This window comes from Barbatula barbatula (genome assembly GCF_947034865.1).
Source record: "Barbatula barbatula genome assembly, chromosome: 12".
NCBI classification, from domain to species: Eukaryota; Metazoa; Chordata; class Actinopteri; order Cypriniformes; family Nemacheilidae; genus Barbatula; species Barbatula barbatula.
The window spans coordinates 78,108-96,779 of NC_136775.1; the positions used below are offsets into that span (position 1 = coordinate 78,108).

The 18,672-nt window shown below is 43.2% G+C and overlaps 4 protein-coding genes across 6 annotated transcripts; 3 read left to right on the forward strand and 1 right to left on the reverse strand.

The window, feature by feature from the left end:
• Positions 1-500: 500 nt before the first annotated feature.
• Positions 501-9,869, forward strand: pop1 (POP1 homolog, ribonuclease P/MRP subunit). The gene is made up of 16 exons (XM_079470540.1): positions 501-679; positions 944-1,019; positions 1,100-1,204; positions 1,697-1,872; positions 2,045-2,302; positions 3,696-3,783; positions 3,885-4,063; positions 4,898-5,118; positions 6,158-6,245; positions 6,325-6,433; positions 6,613-6,732; positions 6,950-7,065; positions 7,168-7,356; positions 7,621-7,775; positions 7,909-8,070; positions 8,611-9,869. The coding sequence occupies exons 2-16, from the start codon at positions 944-946 to the stop codon at positions 9,221-9,223; spliced, it is 2,655 nt and encodes an 884-aa protein (XP_079326666.1). The 5' UTR covers positions 501-679; the 3' UTR covers positions 9,224-9,869.
• On the reverse strand, positions 9,555-14,479 carry nipal2 (NIPA like domain containing 2). 2 transcript variants are annotated; one of them, XM_079470544.1, is made up of 11 exons: positions 13,602-14,479; positions 12,401-12,469; positions 12,062-12,230; positions 11,918-11,977; positions 11,195-11,316; positions 11,014-11,110; positions 10,414-10,552; positions 10,243-10,331; positions 10,097-10,160; positions 9,907-10,001; positions 9,555-9,834 (listed from the first exon to the last, which is right to left on the reverse strand). In XM_079470544.1, the coding sequence occupies exons 3-11, from the start codon at positions 12,147-12,149 to the stop codon at positions 9,734-9,736; spliced, it is 855 nt and encodes a 284-aa protein (XP_079326670.1). In that variant the 5' UTR covers positions 12,150-12,230; positions 12,401-12,469; positions 13,602-14,479; the 3' UTR covers positions 9,555-9,733. The 2 variants fall into 2 exon arrangements, with proteins under 2 accessions (XP_079326670.1, XP_079326669.1); XM_079470543.1 differs by having other exon boundaries at positions 13,032-14,432.
• On the forward strand, positions 13,342-16,321 carry LOC306902176 (delayed-rectifier potassium channel regulatory subunit KCNS2-like). Of its 2 annotated transcripts, XM_079470542.1 has the most exons (2): positions 14,020-14,077; positions 14,700-16,321. In XM_079470542.1, exons 1-2 carry the CDS (start codon positions 14,034-14,036, stop codon positions 15,802-15,804), a joined length of 1,149 nt encoding a protein of 382 aa, XP_079326668.1. In that variant the 5' UTR covers positions 14,020-14,033; the 3' UTR covers positions 15,805-16,321. The 2 variants fall into 2 exon arrangements, with proteins under 2 accessions (XP_079326667.1, XP_079326668.1); XM_079470541.1 differs by having other exon boundaries at positions 13,342-16,321.
• Positions 16,322-17,399: 1,078 nt separating this feature from the next.
• LOC306901286 (delayed-rectifier potassium channel regulatory subunit KCNS2-like) lies at positions 17,400-18,481 on the forward strand (the record flags this gene model as incomplete). Its single annotated transcript, XM_079468964.1, has 2 exons — positions 17,400-17,440; positions 17,533-18,481. 2 exons carry the CDS (start codon positions 17,400-17,402, stop codon positions 18,479-18,481), a joined length of 990 nt encoding a protein of 329 aa, XP_079325090.1.
• Between the last annotated feature and the right edge of the window lie 191 nt (positions 18,482-18,672).

An 18,672-nucleotide genomic window follows, 5' to 3' on the forward strand; every position in this document is an offset into this window, starting at 1 on the left:
TTAGTTTTTTTATGTAATTTACATCATATATTTGATAGTTATGGACACATTATTGTATTTTAAATGGAAGAAAACACAGTTTTTGACCTAAAAATAAAGCATTTTCCCTCTGTACATGACTTCTGTGGTGCTTGGAATTCTAATTAATGAATAAAAACCAAATATTGCCAAATTGATGGCTCAAAAAGGTGAAATTGTTCAAATGACATATTGTTTCATTTTAAATTACAAAAAAATTGTAACCCTAAAGTGTTTTTCAAGTGTAATATTTCTGTAAAGGCTAGGGACAGACAAATTGACATTTCCGTAGAATGACCCATTGAGCATTTTCTTTTTCTCCATACAGTCTGTTGACTTAAGATTGAAATGTGGTGATCTTGTCGTGTGTGTTCAGTGGTTGATAATGACACCGTATCCTCACAAACGGTGAAACATACAGTATTAAAAAGAATAAGAATGAATTGTTTATTTTTATAAACGTACAACTAGATGCTTCTGTTGAATAAGTTCCGTAGAATTCGGAAGGGACTTCATTTCCCATACGCCCCCAGAGCCGGAAGTGAGCGCGCACGTGTGTTAAGGCTCGTGCTGCGTCGAACAAACAGGAAGATTTCACTGAAACCAATTCAGTTGCTTCGAAATCAAAAATTATAAATAGTTTCGTTTCATCGCGTTCAAGGTAAATGACATACTGTACGCTGTTACATACATTTTCTATATTTAACGTTTTCATCAAAAATTGCAAACGTTTGAAGATTCATTCGGTATACTGAATGAACGAAATGTTTTATTTTCACAGTAGAAATTGATGATTCTATATTACTAAGAGTAGCATGTGTATAATACATTCTATACTGTACCGTATATACGTGTGATGATAGATTGAAATGGATGAATCTGAATATTTATTTTGAATATTATATTATTGTTGTTGTTATTGAAGATGACTGGAGCTAAAGACAGAATGAGACAGAAAAAGATGAAAAATCAGCCGAGAAACGTGACGTACAGCAGCACAGGTGATGTTCACAATGTCTTTCCTTCTCTTCACCGTTGTTGGATGTTTTCAGATGTTCACAATGGTTTTTATCATCTGTAGGTCGCAATGTTGAAAGAGGTCAGGGGTCACTTGCCAGTGGCTGGGTCAGAGGTCATCAGACTGGTGGTCAGGGTTACAGTCGAGATCTGCCTAAATACATCACAGGTGAGCCAGATATCTGACCTCATTCAATAACCAAACCCTTGTGAAACACACTAACAACCTTCTCGTCCATATGAGACACATTTATCTCTCGGTGCGTGCACGTGTGTTTGTGCATCAGTGTACAAAGTGCATTCAATCCTGACTCATCAAGAAGTTACAGCATGAGATCCAGTGAACGCTTTCAGGGTTTTACGTGTTTCAAATGACTTTGAACGTGTGAATAACACGTTCAAGTGATGTTTAAAACTCACTGATAATCTCCCCATCCGTCGCATTTCTTACTCGTACTTCCATGTATTCTACTTTATCGCAACAAGTTCTAAGAATGCATGTTAGTCCAGCAGCGTGACTCCGGAGGCAACATGACAGAAGGGCCCCGCCATTTCTCTCTATTACATTTCTTTCTGTGCTCAGAAGACAGTCAGCTATTAGAGATTTGATTCCACAATCAAATAATGACACCGGATTGTTTGTTCTCTCATTTTCCTGCAGCGTCTCACTTTGCAAATGCTCGTGCAGCAGAAGTCAACGGCATGCTGAAGGCTGTCAGTAAACCTGCAGGCAGCTGTCACGTATTCAACGCACTGCCAAAACACATGCGCAGACGAGCCATGAGCCACAACACCAAAAGACTGCCGAGCCGTCTGCGCGAGGGTGCCCATAAACTGGTACTGTGCTCCCTAAACTACCGCCCTACACACACGCGCCCCAGGACGTTTGTATAATAAAATGATTGTGTGTTTGTTTGAGAATGGGTCACACGAGCAGTGCTGCATGTCAAGTGAGAATTCTGGGATTCTTATTGTCATATCCGTGTTGTTTTTGTGCCTGTATATTTAGATGGAGCGCAGTCAGCAAACAGAGAAAGACAAGAAACAGTTGCCCAAAAGGAGAAGTCGCAAAGCTCGTCGTCGTCATGGCAACCTGCTTCTCGAGTTTAATCGCAGACAGAAGAAGAATAAGTGGCTTGAGACACACATTTGGCATGCCAAACGCTTCCACATGCTGAAAAGATGGAGTTACTGTCTGCCACACAAACCAACTGCAAAAACCTACAGATCCAGTTACAGAGCTATGAACACACACGCCTTACTGCAGGTAACACACACACACACACACACTGGTTTTACACATACATTATACAATGTACTTACAGTCCTCAGGGATGCAAACGTGTCACTTTTTGGCGAAATGCACTGGTTTGGATCCAAAATGGGTCATAATTGTAATTATATTGTCTATATCCGATGAGGTTTTTGTAAATTATCCCCTTTAAAAATCTGTCTTTGAAAATTAGCCAGAACAATACCTGTTGAGGGAAAGGTAATTTTTCCCCCCTCATTTGTCAAGTATTCACAGAAGACGGATTAAATGAATAATATGAAATGCATATTGTAATATATAATCTATATGTATATATATATATATATGGTGCTGTTTATGAACTGTCTGATCAATAATTGCACCTGAAACCGCAATAACTGTGCATTAAATCCTTAAATGCGCAGCTAGCCATGGATTATCCCTTTATATATGTATATAAGGAACATATAATATAACATATAAATATATATATAGGCTAACCACATTCAACCTCTGCAGCAATGCTGGCAGCACTCATACGTCTATTTCCCTCCGGATGTGACGCTGAGCATGAGCATTTAACTTCTTTGGTTGACCATGGCGGGGCCTGTTCTGAGTGGAACCTGTCCTGTTAAACCGCTGTATGGTCTTGGCCACCATGCTGCAGCTCAGTTTCAGGGTCTTGGCAATCTTCTTATAGCCTAGGCCATCTTTATGTAGAGCAAGAATTCTTTTTTTCAGATCCTCAGAGAGTTCTTTGCCATGAGGTGCATATAGATTTACATTTATTCATTTGGCAGATGCTTTTATCCAAAGCGACTTACAAGTAGTTTTTTACAGTGGCACATTACTGCAGAGTAATCAGGGGTAAGTTGTCTTGCTCAAGGGCACTTCAGTCATGACCTGCTGGCACTGAGATTCAAACCTTCTGATCACGAGGCCAACGCTCTGACCACTAGGCCATAGTTCCTGAGAGCGCGTGTGATGTGATTCTCCGTTGTGAAAACCCACGGCTCAATTTAAACAACCAAAATAGTCAAAAGTTTTAAATGGTTTATTAGGCTGTCTGGCGGTCCGGATGGAACGAAGCAAAGGTCCGGATCCTGACCACGGTCCGCCTATTGAGGATGCCTGCTTTAACCTATTGTTTAAGATGTGTTGGATTTGTATTTTCTGAGCTTTCTGACTTCACGTGAATGAAGGCAAATGTCTCAATCGACGGCTCAGTCAGGATTTAAGTGGCACCGAAATCTGCGTTTTGATTCGGTACAGTTACATACTGGATACAGAGGTACTTCTGTACCCAACCCAATAAATGATTTGACCCGGGTGAGAGCGAGCAAAGACTCATAATGTTATAAATAATGGTTATAATGGAATCGGTCCCTCTGCTTTGTGTGTCTTTCAGGATTTGTCATATTTCTGTTGTTTGGAGCTTCAAGGTTCTGAAGAACAAATACTGAGTGCACTTTGCAGACTCACCAGCAAAGACACAGGTGTGTGTGTCAGCGCAGGCTGTGTTGTTGTGCAGTTCACTGCTTATTTTCAGTCATTTGTGTTGATGTTGCCTATAAGATGGTGTGTGTTTGTTTTGTAGGTCCCACGTTTGGTGCAGGGTTGTTTCTTTCAGGTTCTCGTCAGGGCAGTGTTCACCTGTACAGAGCGGATGAGTATCCTCACGGTTCTCTGGGACCCGCTGACTTCCTGTGGAGACCCCGGGCCCCTCATACATCACACAGACAGCTGTGGATCTGGATCCATCCGGTCCTTAAAGCGGTGAAACATTTATCTAATAAAAGTGACAGATGAGCGCCGATGGCTCCGAGTGTCTCAAACAAAGAGAGAGACGTTGTTGTGTAACTCCTCTTTCACACTCATCTGTTTGCAGTGTGTACAGTATATGAGCAGCACACGCTCTTTGTGCTTTCACACATACTGCCAATTCCACAAAATCAGCATTTGTAAAGAAAATTCACTTTCTGCTGAGAATCCCCTCCCCTGCATGCGATATAACATTCTGTGTTGTGTATTTCACAAAAAAAATTACTTTTAGATATAATTTTGACCGGATTTGGGTGTGTGTCCAACTCCTGATAAGTGTTACACTCTTTCGTGCATTTGCATTGAATAGAACAACTGACATTTTTTCAGTTTGTAAATTTTAGCTATAAGGCAAATTAGCACTAGACTGTTAGCTATCAGGTATTGTAAAATTCACGTGCATTTGCAGTGAGGGCTCCTGGACAACATGTTTTTCCTTCCTCCCGGATTTCTGCACCACTGTCACAAAGATCCATAAAAGGGAAGGAAGGAGGCGGGAACCGGCGAACATTTAACAAACTTTATGGTAGACTGTCTCTACCTCACGGTAGACTGCTGGCCGCAAGAACATAAACACAAACTTAACACATGCCCGGTCCTCTCTTCCTGCCGTCCTGCCGCTCTTCCTCTTAAGCTCCCGATCTCCTCCGTGAGATATGCGGGACCAGTGCGCACACAGCTGATTCCAACTATCACTCACGCCACCGGCCCCACCTCGCGGCTCTCGTCCCGCCTTCCTCACCACAATGATTTATTAACTAAATAAATCTCTCTCTCACTGTTTCTCAGGAAGTTGTGTCTGAGCTGCAGCTGGTGTGTCAGTGTTTTGAGGTTTTGTCCACCTCTGAGGAGATTTGTTCTGTTGAAGGGACGCTTGTAGGGCAGAAGAGGAAGAGAGATAATGAAGTCGACTGCAGTAACACTCCCTCCAAAAAGCTTTTGGGTGACTGTACGCGGGCTGCTGGGACCCCCGTGTGCTGGGGGTCAGCTGATACTGCCATCACAATCAGGTAAATGTAAAACGCCTAAAGCTGTGATCATGTCCAACATCAGTATTCATTTGTGTTTCGTGAATATTTTAGGTGTACGTTTAATTGGTATGTGTGTTCTTTGACCTTGTGCCGACAGTTTAATGCATGTAAGATGCATGTACATCTCAAATGTCACAAAAACAGCTTTTTTCCACCTTAGAAATGTTGGCAAATTACGAAATATTCTGTGTTGCTGACGCGGAGAAGCTTATTCATGCATTTATGACCTCAAGACTTGACTACTGTAATGCACTACTTAGTGTTTGTCCTTCATCATCAATAAACAAACTACAGTTAGTTCAGAAAACACCATCACATAACCCCAATGTTATCAACCCTTCACTGGCTACACATTAAGTATCGTATTGACTTTAAAGTTCTTTTAATCACTTATAAAGCCTTAAAGGGTTTAGCCCCTACCTACCTAACAGAGCTTCTATCACACTACAACCCATCACGCTCTCTAACATCTCAAAACTCAGGACTTCTGACAACACCTAGAATAACTAAATCCACCAAAGGGGGTTGAGCTTTCTCATACGTAGCACCTAAACTCTGGAATAACCTTCCTGATATTATTCCAGGATCAGACACCGCCCAATTTAAATCTAGATTAAAGACACATCTTTACAGACAAGCATTCGCTTAATGCAAACTATACAAAATAAACCACCAGGAGATGCTGACATTAGATATTATTTACTAGGTCTTTTTAATAACTAGTTAAACTATTCATGTTCTGTGTTTAACCTTTTTGTGTTTTCTGGGGGGTTTTTCCCATGTAAAGCTGCTTTGGAACAATACAAATTGTGAAAAGCGCTATATAAATAAAATTGAATTGAAAATTGAATGTAAGAGTGAGGTTGGTAAAGAAACTCAGGGCTTAAACTGCATGAGACATTCTGTCTTGATTCTCATGCACGGATGGTTTTATTCTCCAGACACTCATCATTGAATCAGATATGAGGTTGTTGCTGCATTATTTCATTCCTGTGATGATTCATAATAATCTGTTTAGTGACCTCACCATGGAGATTGTGCGTTATCGTCTGATTGGTCCTCTGGCCCATATGGTTCTCACGGACACACTTCAGCCAGCCAATGAGGTGAGAGATCAGTGATGACAGCACATTCATGCCAAGATGTCACTCAGGCATTCACATATAGATGATGTCATGCGTGCAGGACAAAGAGACGGTCAAGCCATCAGATTTCTGGTGGCCCAATCACAGTAAAGATCAGACTAACATGAAGCTCCATCAACAACAGACAGACACATTTCAGCTTTTGAGAGGTGAAGATGACGCATGTGCTTGTGTTTTATGCCCTTTTCAGACTGACTGCTGTGATGAACATTTTCAAACCGAACATTAGCATGCCATAAAGCACATTCCCATGCTTTTTTACAATTTCTTTGAGAATGTGATGTCTGTGATGTATCACCGTTTGCTTAAGTGAATGTGTGTGTTTCAGGAGTTTGTTCAACAGGAGAGGTTCCAGCTGGCTGTGTGTTAGGACTGACTGTCGATGACCCCAGACTCAGTTTACCTCAGAGACGCATTAAAACCATTCCTGGCCTACAGCCGTGCGCAGGTACACGCTGTGTGTGTTTGACCCTGAGCTCTGGGAGCCTCTGCGTTTCCATGCAGATGAACCAGGTTCGAATCCTGGCAGGGTCTGTTCTGAGGCCTGTTCCTCTCTCACGCGTCAAGCACCCATCTCACTGCACCAGTTTGAGGAAATGTATTTCCTGTGTGAGGAAAATTATGAATATTGTCACTGTGCAAATGTGTGTGTGTGCGTGTGTTAGATGAGTGCCGAGTGAGAGATTTGACTCTCAGAGGAGTTGCAGCTCACTGCAGTGAAAGTGCACTGTGGGATGCATCTGTTCGGCACAGTGTGACACACAACCAAATGTCCCAACAGGTAAATAAACACACGTTCTAATGCACACACTGCCCCATGTTTGCTATATATGTCATAATACTGTTTTATCTTAATAGCGGTTCATTTGTGTGTGTGTGTCAGGAGCTCAACAGGATGAGGAGCGAGGCGTTGGTTCCAGGATCCAGGTTGGTCGCTCCACCTCAGGGTTGTGTTCCGGTGCTGCTGGTTCATCAGCCAGGTCGAGTGCGCGGTGAGGAACGGAGACACTGGGGGTCTGGCTGGGATCTTCTGCTTCCAAAAGGCTGGGGCATGGCCTTCTGGATCCCTCTGGTACAAACTTCACCACATCTAATCTAAACAGATGACATCCATGAGGGATAAAGCTTTAAACACAACAGGACTGTTATACAATATTTCTGTTCAAACTTGCTCCTGGAGATCTAGTGTTGGGGCCCTCCAGGACTGACTTTGGACACCCCGGTCAGAGACGAACAGCGATTCTTCAGTTAAAATGTTCTTTCATTATGACAACAAATGCAAAACTCAGATTTAGATTGTCTTTAGATCTGTGTATGAATCACTGGTGTGTTATAGGTGTATCGAGGTGTCCGTGTCGGTGGTCTGCACATGAGTGTCAAGCATTCTCAGTTTAAGGGTCAACCTCATTTTCCTCACGGTTACCCAGACTGCCCTGCAGGGACGCTCTTCCAATCAGAGCAGGAGGCGGAGCTTATAGAAAAGTTTAAAAGGCGAGTGTGATTTTGGAAAGACAACATAAAGGTTTGGGTTAGGGCTTCACAGTGTTAAAACCTTGGGGAAAAACCTTTTAAGAGTGGGTTTGATTTTGATAAAGAAATTCAATTAAATATTTCACTATTTCAGGCGTCCTCCATCAAAACGCACTAACTACATTAAACATGGATGTCTTGCGCCATTCTGTTGCCCTTGGCAACAGCTGACAGAGGAGTGGGAGGAGTTAGTGAAGCTGAACGAAGGAACCTCAAGCATCTGCAGAACCGGACCACCAGAATTCACCCTTCTCAGGTCAGAGAACTATCAACACAGTATTTATCTCAAGTTTGAAGGGATGTGGTTTGATGGAGATAGGTGTTCAGAGAGGAAGAAACAACATTTTTCATCTGTGCTTTTGAATAAGTGATGTTTTTATCCTTTGGGTTTGTAGGCAAATCAGTGCTTTGCTATAATGCGTGTAGTTTTCCATCCATATTTAAACTCCTGACACTGATGTACCGAACGTGTGAACATTTCCAGAAATAGACAAAGGACAGAGAGGACTAGATTTCTTCATCAGTTAAAGGGATACTCTACTGTAGAATAAAAATGATGTCATGAATTACTCACCCTGAAGTCGTACGATAACCCCAGGACCTCCGTTCATTTTAGCAACACAAATTAAGATTTTATAATGAGAAAGCCCCTAGTGTCCCAGAGTTATTGTATGACCTGAGAGTGAATAATTCATAACCTAATTTTCATATTACGGCGGGGTATCCTTCAGGGTTTTCCATGCATTTCCATCACAGTGTGTACCCTCTGTAACGTCATGTGAATCGTGTGTTTCAGGAGTCTGAGGGTTTTGAGGCAGCTGTCAGTGTGGTGTTGTCCTTCTCGCAGTCGACCAGTGACCCATCCGCCATTAACCCCCGAGGTGGCTGCGGCGCTGCAGGAAGAGTGGGGGCGGAGTCTGTTGTGGGTGCGTTTGCGTTTGATGAGTAAGGGTCAGCCAGCTCTACACGCCATGGTGTGCATCCCCACTGTCTCTGATCTCCAGCTTCTGCTTAAAGACAGACGCATTAGCGGACCCCTGGAGCCCCTCCACAAAGACCACGTCAAGAACATGATAAATAGCAAACACAAAGCCAGCCACGCCTCTAAAGGCTCAAGCTCCGCCCCTCATATGAACCCCAGCAAGGCTCTGCCCGTCGGTCTCATTAGAGGCGTGTGGCCGCAGCCTCTGCCCAGTGTGTTGTCTCACTGCAGTCGGCTGACGCTGGGCTGGGTAGTGGAAGGCGATTTCTCTCTGGCTGCCGGCTGCGGTGAAGCGCTAGCGTACATCAGCGTGTCTGGACTCCTGCGTTTGTTACTGCAGCAGCCGCAGGAGCAGCGCGGTGTTGTTCTCCTGCGTAACCCTTCATCGCTGCAGTACCGTTATGCTCAGATCATTGTTGATATTTAACCCCAGAGACTGAACGTTGCATGAGCAAACATGTTCAATGTGTTATTTTAAGGGCTCTAAATAGACTGCTGTTTTTCCGTTTTTGTTGGCTCAGCATGTTTACAGCTAAATGCACCATAAATTAGTTAAAGTTTTACGTCCGTAAACTGCTACAGTACGCGGGTTAATTTGATTTGTGGTAAAAATAAAAAAATTCTGTCATTCTGGCTTAATTTCTGTTAAGCTTATGACCAAATAAGAAAGTGTTGTTAAAATAATTTGTGTGCTTCTCTTCACACACACACTGCATATTATCGTAAATGCTTTGCCTTCAGATAACAATCACCAAACTCTGTTTACATTACAGGACTTTAATAGGTCTTAAAAGAAAAATCACAATACTCTCGAAACATTTTAAAATAAAACACTTTAAAAATTCCCACACACAAGAATTAGTCAGACCTGCTGTCTCACACACAAACGCTGATATATTAGTGCAGTTCATCGTCTGGCTGAGGTGGCGCTGTGAGACTACACTTCGTCCTGCTGAATTCCGCTGTTACAGGTGAATTTAGACGCCAATTTCCCATATTTACTGTCGTCTGACTGCGGCTGAACTGTACAACTTTTGCCTGAAATAAACACAGTCACTTATAATTCAAATGTTAAATCGCTCAGATGACTGTCATTGGCTACTGGAATACCTGGAATTTGGCCCATTGAAATTAACACACGGTCCATCTTGATGCTCGGTCGAGCTCTCGCAATTAGAAACACTCCAGTAAATGCCAGCAGACACCTGAACAATCCCACAATGCAGCTCAATTACACACAGGTTAGGTTTATATTATTATTGTATACTGATAATTAAACCAATCTTTAAAAAGTACTCACCCGGTTATAAACATGATTATGTAAATCAAAGACAATCCATAGAATTCTTCGTAAAACAAAATCCCTAGAAAAAGACAAATATTGTGTTTTATTTACAGTTAGGCCTATATATGTATATAGTGTTTAGATATCAGATGAAGTAAAACCTGCAACAACAGCGCTGGCAGTGAAGAACACGTAATTGATGGGCACAATCTCAGTGGCGTCAAACATCTTCATGGCCTGATTCAGAAACCTGAGGACATCAAACTGAATTAACACTGATCCTTGGGAGACAGTCAATAAAAAAAGTATGTGTGTTCAGTGCTCAGACGCACTTGATCTGAAATGCACACGATATGACCATAATGATGAACATAATGTAGAAGATGGGATAGGTCAACTGCAGATGACTTCCATGAACTGTCTCTGTGATCATTCCTGAAACAGCTTTCACAGAGATCACCGTCAATGAAGCTGCAACAAAAACATGTTTGTTTTGATGATATTGATGACATTTCATTTAAAGGACCAGTCAGTGAAATCTAGCAGCATCTATAGCGCTGACGTCACGTATAGCATCCAAAGGCTCACTCCACCCCTCCATTGCAAAGCACTACAGCGGCTGACATGCTGAATTCCATTTAAGGGCACCCGCGGTGTATATGCTTACATAGTTATATTTATTATATTGCATTCCTGTTAGTAGACCCTCCAAAAAAGCGTCAATTGCTAAGAATGTATATGATGTTATACTTTCTGTGTACTATACAGTAGGCTATATTATAAAAACAACCCAATAAAGTCTGTAGATGTGTAATGACACCTTTTGCAGCTGTTACACATGAATAACATGTAATAACATGAAATATAACAAATATAACATAAATAACATGAAATGTTATTTAACTCAGCTTGCGTTTATAATGTTTTCTTACCCAACAGCGCCACCAAGAGCATCATGATTATGATGTGTTTAATATTCCTGCATTTATACAAATACATCAGGACAGCAAAGAGAATCGCCTCAAACATCTGCAGACAAACATATTTCAGATTTATTTTCTATGTCTAAAATATGACCTCATGTAAGGACTTCAAACCGTATAACAAACGTACAAAGTAAATAAGGAACTGCCAGCTGACCAGCGATCGCTCCACCATGTTGGCTGTTACATGAGGAGAAGAATGAGGAGCAAATGTGACCAGCAAGAACGTGCCTGTGAGCGATAAAGCTCCTCCTGGACAAAAGATACAAACATCATTTATTCCAAATCAACTACAGGACACACAGCCATGTCAATCTGAACACGTTTGATGATGCATAACAAATCAGTTTGTACTGTAGTTTGCTTTGATGTGTTCTGTTCACTTGTGCTCGTGGGTTTGATTCCCGTAGATCGAGTCACTGTAAATAATAACAACATCTGCCAAATGAATAAATGAAACTGTGTGCATGTGTGTGATTGACAGCACAGTTCATGCTTGGTTTATGTTTCGAGAACTGGAACATTTCTATCACTTGGTTCCAGATGCTTGATTTTATTGTTACTGCCATCCTTGATTTGACTTCATTTAAATCTGACAACTTTATTTCATCAAGAGAGAAGATATAGAAAAACTGCACATACAGTATTGTGGTGAAGGTGTTAATTACGACTGTGCTGACATTCAGAATAACAACACAAATGTGATGTTTTTAACACACTGAATCTGTTATTTTGAGTCAGCAAACATAGAAGAAGCAAATGCGTTTCAGCCAATACACAGACACGTATGAGAACTTGTGTTCTGCCGTTAATCTCAACAGAAAACAGAGAATCCGAGACAAGATCATCTCACCCAGAATATCTGAAGCACGTAACGTTTCCTTGAGAAACACCACAGAAATTACAGCACTCGCTGGAAGAGAAAGACAAGCCTTCACTGGAAGAATAAAATATGTATGATGTGTTTAAAATTCTGATGACGTTTGAGAAGGTTTACCGATGACAGACACACAGCCGAGGGGTGCGATGAGAGACGCCGGTGCAAACCCATATGCAGCAAAGTTCCCCAGTTCACCCACACCCATCAACAAGATCCCACACCACCACAACCGACTTGTGTAATACGGCCGCGTTCCTCTCTGGGACTGACGCACGTGTGTGTATTTCTGCAAACAAAACCTCCACACATGACTCCAAGCACACTTAACCCACAACCATGACTGGAAAGGGTTCTAAATCAAATGAAATGATGTTTATTTTGACATTTTAAAGATTATGTTATACAAAACACAGTTTGTACAGTACAAGTGATCACCCACAGTGTGTCAGGTGTTACCTGGATGTTTAAGGAGATGCTGATAAGAAAGTTGCCACATACTGCGATACAGATGCCCACAATATAAACCTACACACACACACACACACATAATTTTCCTGCATCAATATGAGTTGTTGAGTCGTGACTGTGGTGGGCTATATGAGAACAGTTTTATTGCACTTTTGCTCTTTGTAGTCTTTATGTTGTTCAAATTGGTTCAGTTGTTTAACTCCTCTGTAAGTCACTTTGGATAAAACCATCTGCTAAATGACTAAATGTAGATGTTGTTGGTCCTTAAGCATTGTGGTCCTGACGCTAAAACATCCTCACATCATTTCATACTTATAATAACTGTCACTTTATGAAAGTCTATCAACTCAACATCCATAAACATTGTGCTGTCTTTCAAAAGACAAATTCTATCTTCTGTCATTACATGAATCTTATTTTTGGGACAATTGCCATTTTGTCCTCAGTTCCACACTGAACCCACAAACCCAAGTACAGAAGATGGGGTTGAATTCAAGCGACTCAACAGGTTAGGGATAAAGTGTCGTGCATCAAAGTGACACACAAAACAAATGATTTTTTCATCAAAATTAGAACATTACATTTCTCTTTGAAAAAGAAACTATTGGTATTTTTGTACCTCCATGCTGGATCTTCAGCGGTTGTTCCCACGGTTCATGAAAAGAGAAAATCACACACTAACAAAACAACACTCAACTCAACACAACCTCATGGGAGGACGGTTACACTTCTGTTCAACAATCTCACAAACAGAAAGTCAGAAGTTACTTCAAATGCAGACCACACACAACACGACACATTTATTGTCGATAAACAGCTTTGATGTAAAATTGTGAGACTCAAGCTTAAATAAAACCCTTCACAGAAAATCACATTCATTACAATCATGTAACAACTAATTGATTTCATTTCGTTTTTTTATTGATTTGGTTTGTATCTGCATCATTTTCACTGTTTCTATCACCTTTAGAATAAAAAAGAATGTATAAAATATAAATAAACATTGTGTTGTACATTATATGTGTGGATGCACCTCTGTGTGGTTTATGTCAAACTCAGATCATGTATAAAAGCAGAAGAAAGAATTTCACAGTTTGATGATGAAGAGCAACACAAATATTCAGAGACGCTCGATCTACATTATCACAACATTCTCTTCAAGAGAAATAAACATTATGATTAGAAATACTTACAGATTCTTTGGTATGACCGGCAGTGTTGGGCTCTTCTGTGTGTGTGTGTGTGTGTTACAGGACTCTTTGTGTAGAGAAGGACAATAGTACTCTGTGTGTGTGTGCGTGTGTGTAAGATGCGGAGGTCACAGTGATGTGTTGGATGGACAGTAGATCTATTCTCTTACATTACAACACATACTTGCATGCAGACATTGTGTGTGTGTGTATGTACAATGAGACATTAAAACCCTCTACATGCGGACATCAAATTGCATGTTGAACTGAATGTTATTTGAGTCATACGAGAAATGTATAATTGTCAAAATTGTGTCGATTTTTAATCTCAGTGTTTTTTCTGCTGTCAGAAGTCACACTAAAGTGAAACTGTTCACAGCATATTAACAACCGACTGTTATACAGATGCGTGTGAGCGCGAGAGGCGGTGTATGATGACGACGACACTTCTGACCATATGTGTACGTCATGACAGGTGCAGATCTCTTTTTCCTCGAGGTTTAGTGAAGTGTCTTCATTTATTATGTCCTTTTTCATCATTATATCGATTTCATTCTTCGCCGTCTTAAGTGGGCGGGCGGCGCGTCGTGAGAGTCACGGGTGGTGAACGTCGCGGTGAGTTTATACCGATGTAAATCTCCTGAAACGCGTCGAGCGGATTGAACGCGCTGCCGTCGAGGTTTTATATGAGGAAACGTTTACGCTAGAGCCACGTGAAGGTCTAAAAAGCTTCTTTTCGCCGTGTAGTTGTGTCCATGCGGTCCCAGAGAGGCGTTTTAATCGCTCGTTTTTACTGATTCGGGCATGACGGGACAGGGCGCACGTACTCCACACGAGGGCGCCATATTACGCATCAATGTGGGAGGATTCAGGCGTCGACTGCTGTCCACGCGACTCTCGCGATTTCCGGAGACGAGACTTGCGCGACTGCTGCAGTGTCAGTCCAAAGAATCGATCCTGGAATTGTGTGACGATTACGATGACTTGGAAAAGGAGTTTTACTTTGACCGAAATCCAGCGCTCTTTCCTTACGTTTTGCATTTCTACAACACGGGAAGGCTGCACGTCATGGCTGAGCTCTGTATTTTTTCCTTTAGTCAAGAAATCGAGTACTGGGGTATCAACGAGTTATTCATCGACTCCTGTTGCAGCGGCACGTACCACTATCGCAAGATGGAGCCCGAGCAGACGGATTGGGACGACAAGAGCAAAGAGGGCAGTTCTGCATTCTCGCTCGATGAAATCGTCGACTTTTACAACAATTCTGGGAAGTTTGACAAGCAACCTCTGGGTAGCGTCCGGCGCAGAATCTGGCTGATGATGGAGAATCCGGGCTATTCGCTGCCCAGCCGGGTCTTCAGCGTTTTCTCCATTCTGGTCGTGCTGGGTTCGGTGGCCACCATGTGTATGAACAGCATGAGCGAGTTCACGCTCCTGGACGGTGACGGCAGACCCTGTGACAACCCGCGCTTTGAGACCGTGGAACGGTTCGGAATCGGATGGTTCACTTTTGAACTGTTGGCCAGGTTTGCCGTAGCGCGGGACCTTCTGCACTTCTTCCAACACCCGCTGAACCTCATCGACCTGGTGTCCATCTTACCTTTCTATCTCACTTTGATGGCTAACCTGGTTGCGAAGAGAAGCCCAGCACTGGTGAACCTGGGTCGAGTGGCTCAGGTTCTGCAGCTCATGAGGGTCTTCCGCATCCTGAAACTGGCCCGTCACTCCACTGGCCTGCGCTCTCTCGGCACCACACTCAGAAACAGCTACAGAGAGATCGGCCTGCTGTTGCTCTACTTGGCTGTCAGCATGTCGTTTTTCTCCGTCATGGCGTACACGGTGGAGAAGGAGTACAACGATGACTTGAGCACCATTCAGGCCAGCTGGTGGTGGGCTACGGTCAGCATGACCACCGTGGGATACGGGGACATGGTTCCCGGCTCTGTGGTGGGAAAACTGATGGCCTCCGCTTGCATCCTGGCAGGAATATTAGTTGTGGTGCTTCCAATCACTTTGATTTTTAATAAGTTTTCTCTGTTTTATAAGAGACAGAAGCAGCTTGAGTCCATCATGAAGAGCTGTGATTTTGACGGAGGAATTAAAGAGGCTCCTTCAGTCAATCTGAGGAATTATTACGCTCATAAAGTGAAAGCGCTGATGGCCAGTCTGTCCAACATGAGCCGCCGTTCAGCCAGCAATTAACTCTGAGCGAGTCGTCGCATTAGACTGGAAATCTCTGTTTCTCACACACACCAAGCAGCTGCTCGTTTCATTCAGAATAATGTGTTTGTTTGTGGGATGGACCGCAGTGTCTTGTGGGTAATGTTTGCTTTCTTTGACTCTCAGGCTCTGTCTGTGTTGTGTATGGCTTCAGAGCTGCCTGTCATTGTATGTGGAGCTTTAGAAACACACACAATATAAAAACACAGCATGAAGGTTTAGAATTTTTTATATCTGTAAGGATTCTCCTTTGATCAGAGATGTTATGAGAAAATATTTCATTCATTGATTTGATTAGTATTTTCTATTGACATTTGTAAATGCAGATAAGATCTTGATGGGTTGAAGGGTGAAACGTTGTGCTTGAATGTGATTTTCAGTTCACACAAAGTGTGTTTTAGATGAGTGTGATTTCTGTGTGCTCTTGTTTCAGACATTTCTTTTCTCCAGCCCATATCTGTTTTTAATGTTTTCATTTCTTAATTAAAGTGTTGTGTTAAACATGGTTGTCTTTAACTTTATTTAACCTTTCTTGTCGTAGTGCAATTCTTTGGTGTCCATCAGATGTGTTGGAGGTGTGTTTTTTTTAATCTCACTTTAACATCGATTTCAGGATCAGGAGAATCTCTCTGGTTCATCACTCTGTATTCAGACGTGTGCCCACATTACTAATGTACTGATGACTAAATGTCATGTTGTCAATGATCTGATCCACATTCTGCTTCTGTTGTGGCATCAATTCCGCCTGCAGTATCTCTTGGGAGCATTGTGACGACAATGTCTTCTGTTTCCTTGGAAACGAGTTGTCTGATTCCTCTGCTCTGAGTGTCTCTGTCACTGCTGGAAATGTACTCACAATAATTCTAAACAGCAGTGCATGATGGGTAACCCGTCAGACGCAGCAGTGCATAATGTGTAACGCATCGCCGTCAGACGCAGCAGTGCATGATGGGTAACGCATCACTGTCAGACGCAGCAGTGCATGATGTGTAACGCATCGCCGTCAGACGCAGCAGTGCATGATGTGTAACGCATCACCGTCAGACGCAGCAGTGTATAATGTGTAACGCATCACCGTCAGACGCAGCAGTGTATAATGTGTAACGCATCGCCGTCAGATGCAGCAGTGCATGATGTGTAACGCTTCGCCGTCAGATGCAGCAGTGCATGATGTGTAACGCATCACCGTCAGACGCAGCAGTGTATAATGTGTAACACATCACCGTCAGATGCAGCAGTGCATGATGTGTAACGCTTCGCCGTCAGACGCAGCAGTGCATGATGTGTAACGCATCACCGTCAGACGCAGCAGTGTATAATGTGTAACGCATCACCGTCAGATGCAGCAGTGCATGATGTGTAACGCTTCGCCGTCAGATGCAGCAGTGCATGATGTGTAACGCATCACCGTCAGACGCAGCAGTGTATAATGTGTAACACATCACCGTCAGATGCAGCAGTGCATGATGTGTAACGCTTCGCCGTCAGATGCAGCAGTGCATGATGTGTAACGCTTCCCCGTCAGATGCAGCAGTGCATGATGTGTAAAGCTTCGCCGTCAGATGCAGCAGTGCATGATGTGTAAAGCTTCGCCGTCAGATGCAGCAGTGCATGATGTGTAACGCATCACTGTCAGACGCAGCAGTGTATAATGTGTAATGCATCACCGTCAGACGCAGCAGTGTATAATGTGTAACACATCACCGTCAGATGCAGCAGTTCTGGGAAGTTTGACAAGCAACCTCTGGGTAGCGTCCGGCGCAGAATCTGGCTGATGATGGAGAATCCGGGCTATTCGCTGCCCAGCCGGGTCTTCAGCGTTTTCTCCATTCTGGTCGTGCTGGGTTCGGTGGCCACCATGTGTATGAACAGCATGAGCGAGTTCACGCTCCTGGACGGTGACGGCAGACCCTGTGACAACCCGCGCTTTGAGACCGTGGAACGGTTCGGAATCGGATGGTTCACTTTTGAACTGTTGGCCAGGTTTGCCGTAGCGCGGGACCTTCTGCACTTCTTCCAACACCCGCTGAACCTCATCGACCTGGTGTCCATCTTACCTTTCTATCTCACTTTGATGGCTAACCTGGTTGCGAAGAGAAGCCCAGCACTGGTGAACCTGGGTCGAGTGGCTCAGGTTCTGCAGCTCATGAGGGTCTTCCGCATCCTGAAACTGGCCCGTCACTCCACTGGCCTGCGCTCTCTCGGCACCACACTCAGAAACAGCTACAGAGAGATCGGCCTGCTGTTGCTCTACTTGGCTGTCAGCATGTCGTTTTTCTCCGTCATGGCGTACACGGTGGAGAAGGAGTACAACGATGACTTGAGCACCATTCAGGCCAGCTGGTGGTGGGCTACGGTCAGCATGACCACCGTGGGATACGGGGACATGGTTCCCGGCTCTGTGGTGGGAAAACTGATGGCCTCCGCTTGCATCCTGGCAGGAATATTAGTTGTGGTGCTTCCAATCACTTTGATTTTTAATAAGTTTTCTCTGTTTTATAAGAGACAGAAGCAGCTTGAGTCCATCATGAAGAGCTGTGATTTTGACGGAGGAATTAAAGAGGCTCCTTCAGTCAATCTGAGGAATTATTACGCTCATAAAGTGAAAGCGCTGATGGCCAGTCTGTCCAACATGAGCCGCCGTTCAGCCAGCAATTAACTCTGAGCGAGTCGTCGCATTAGACTGGAAATCTCTGTTTCTCACACACACCAAGCAGCTGCTCGTTTCATTCAGAATAATGTGTTTGTTTGTGGGATGGACCGCAGTGTCTTGTGGGTAATGTTTGGCTTTCTTTGACTCTCAGGCTCTGTCTGTGTTGTGTATGGCTTCAGAGCTGCCTGTCATTGTAT

Coding starts and splice junctions, on each gene's coding strand:
- pop1 (XM_079470540.1), top strand. CDS start 944: ATGACTGGAGCTAAAGACAGAATGAGACAGAAAAAGATGAAAAATCAG. Junction 2,303..3,695: donor ACACACACGCCTTACTGCAG/GTAACACACACA, acceptor TGTGTCTTTCAG/GATTTGTCATATTTCTGTTG. Junction 5,119..6,157: donor GATACTGCCATCACAATCAG/GTAAATGTAAAA, acceptor TAATCTGTTTAG/TGACCTCACCATGGAGATTG.
- nipal2 (XM_079470543.1), bottom strand. Junction 11,111..11,194: donor GGCAGTTCCTTATTTACTTT/GTACGTTTGTTA, acceptor GTTTGTCTGCAG/ATGTTTGAGGCGATTCTCTT. Junction 10,161..10,242: donor TGCCAGCGCTGTTGTTGCAG/GTTTTACTTCAT, acceptor GTCTTTTTCTAG/GGATTTTGTTTTACGAAGAA.
- LOC306902176 (XM_079470541.1), top strand. CDS start 14,407: ATGACGGGACAGGGCGCACGTACTCCACACGAGGGCGCCATATTACGC.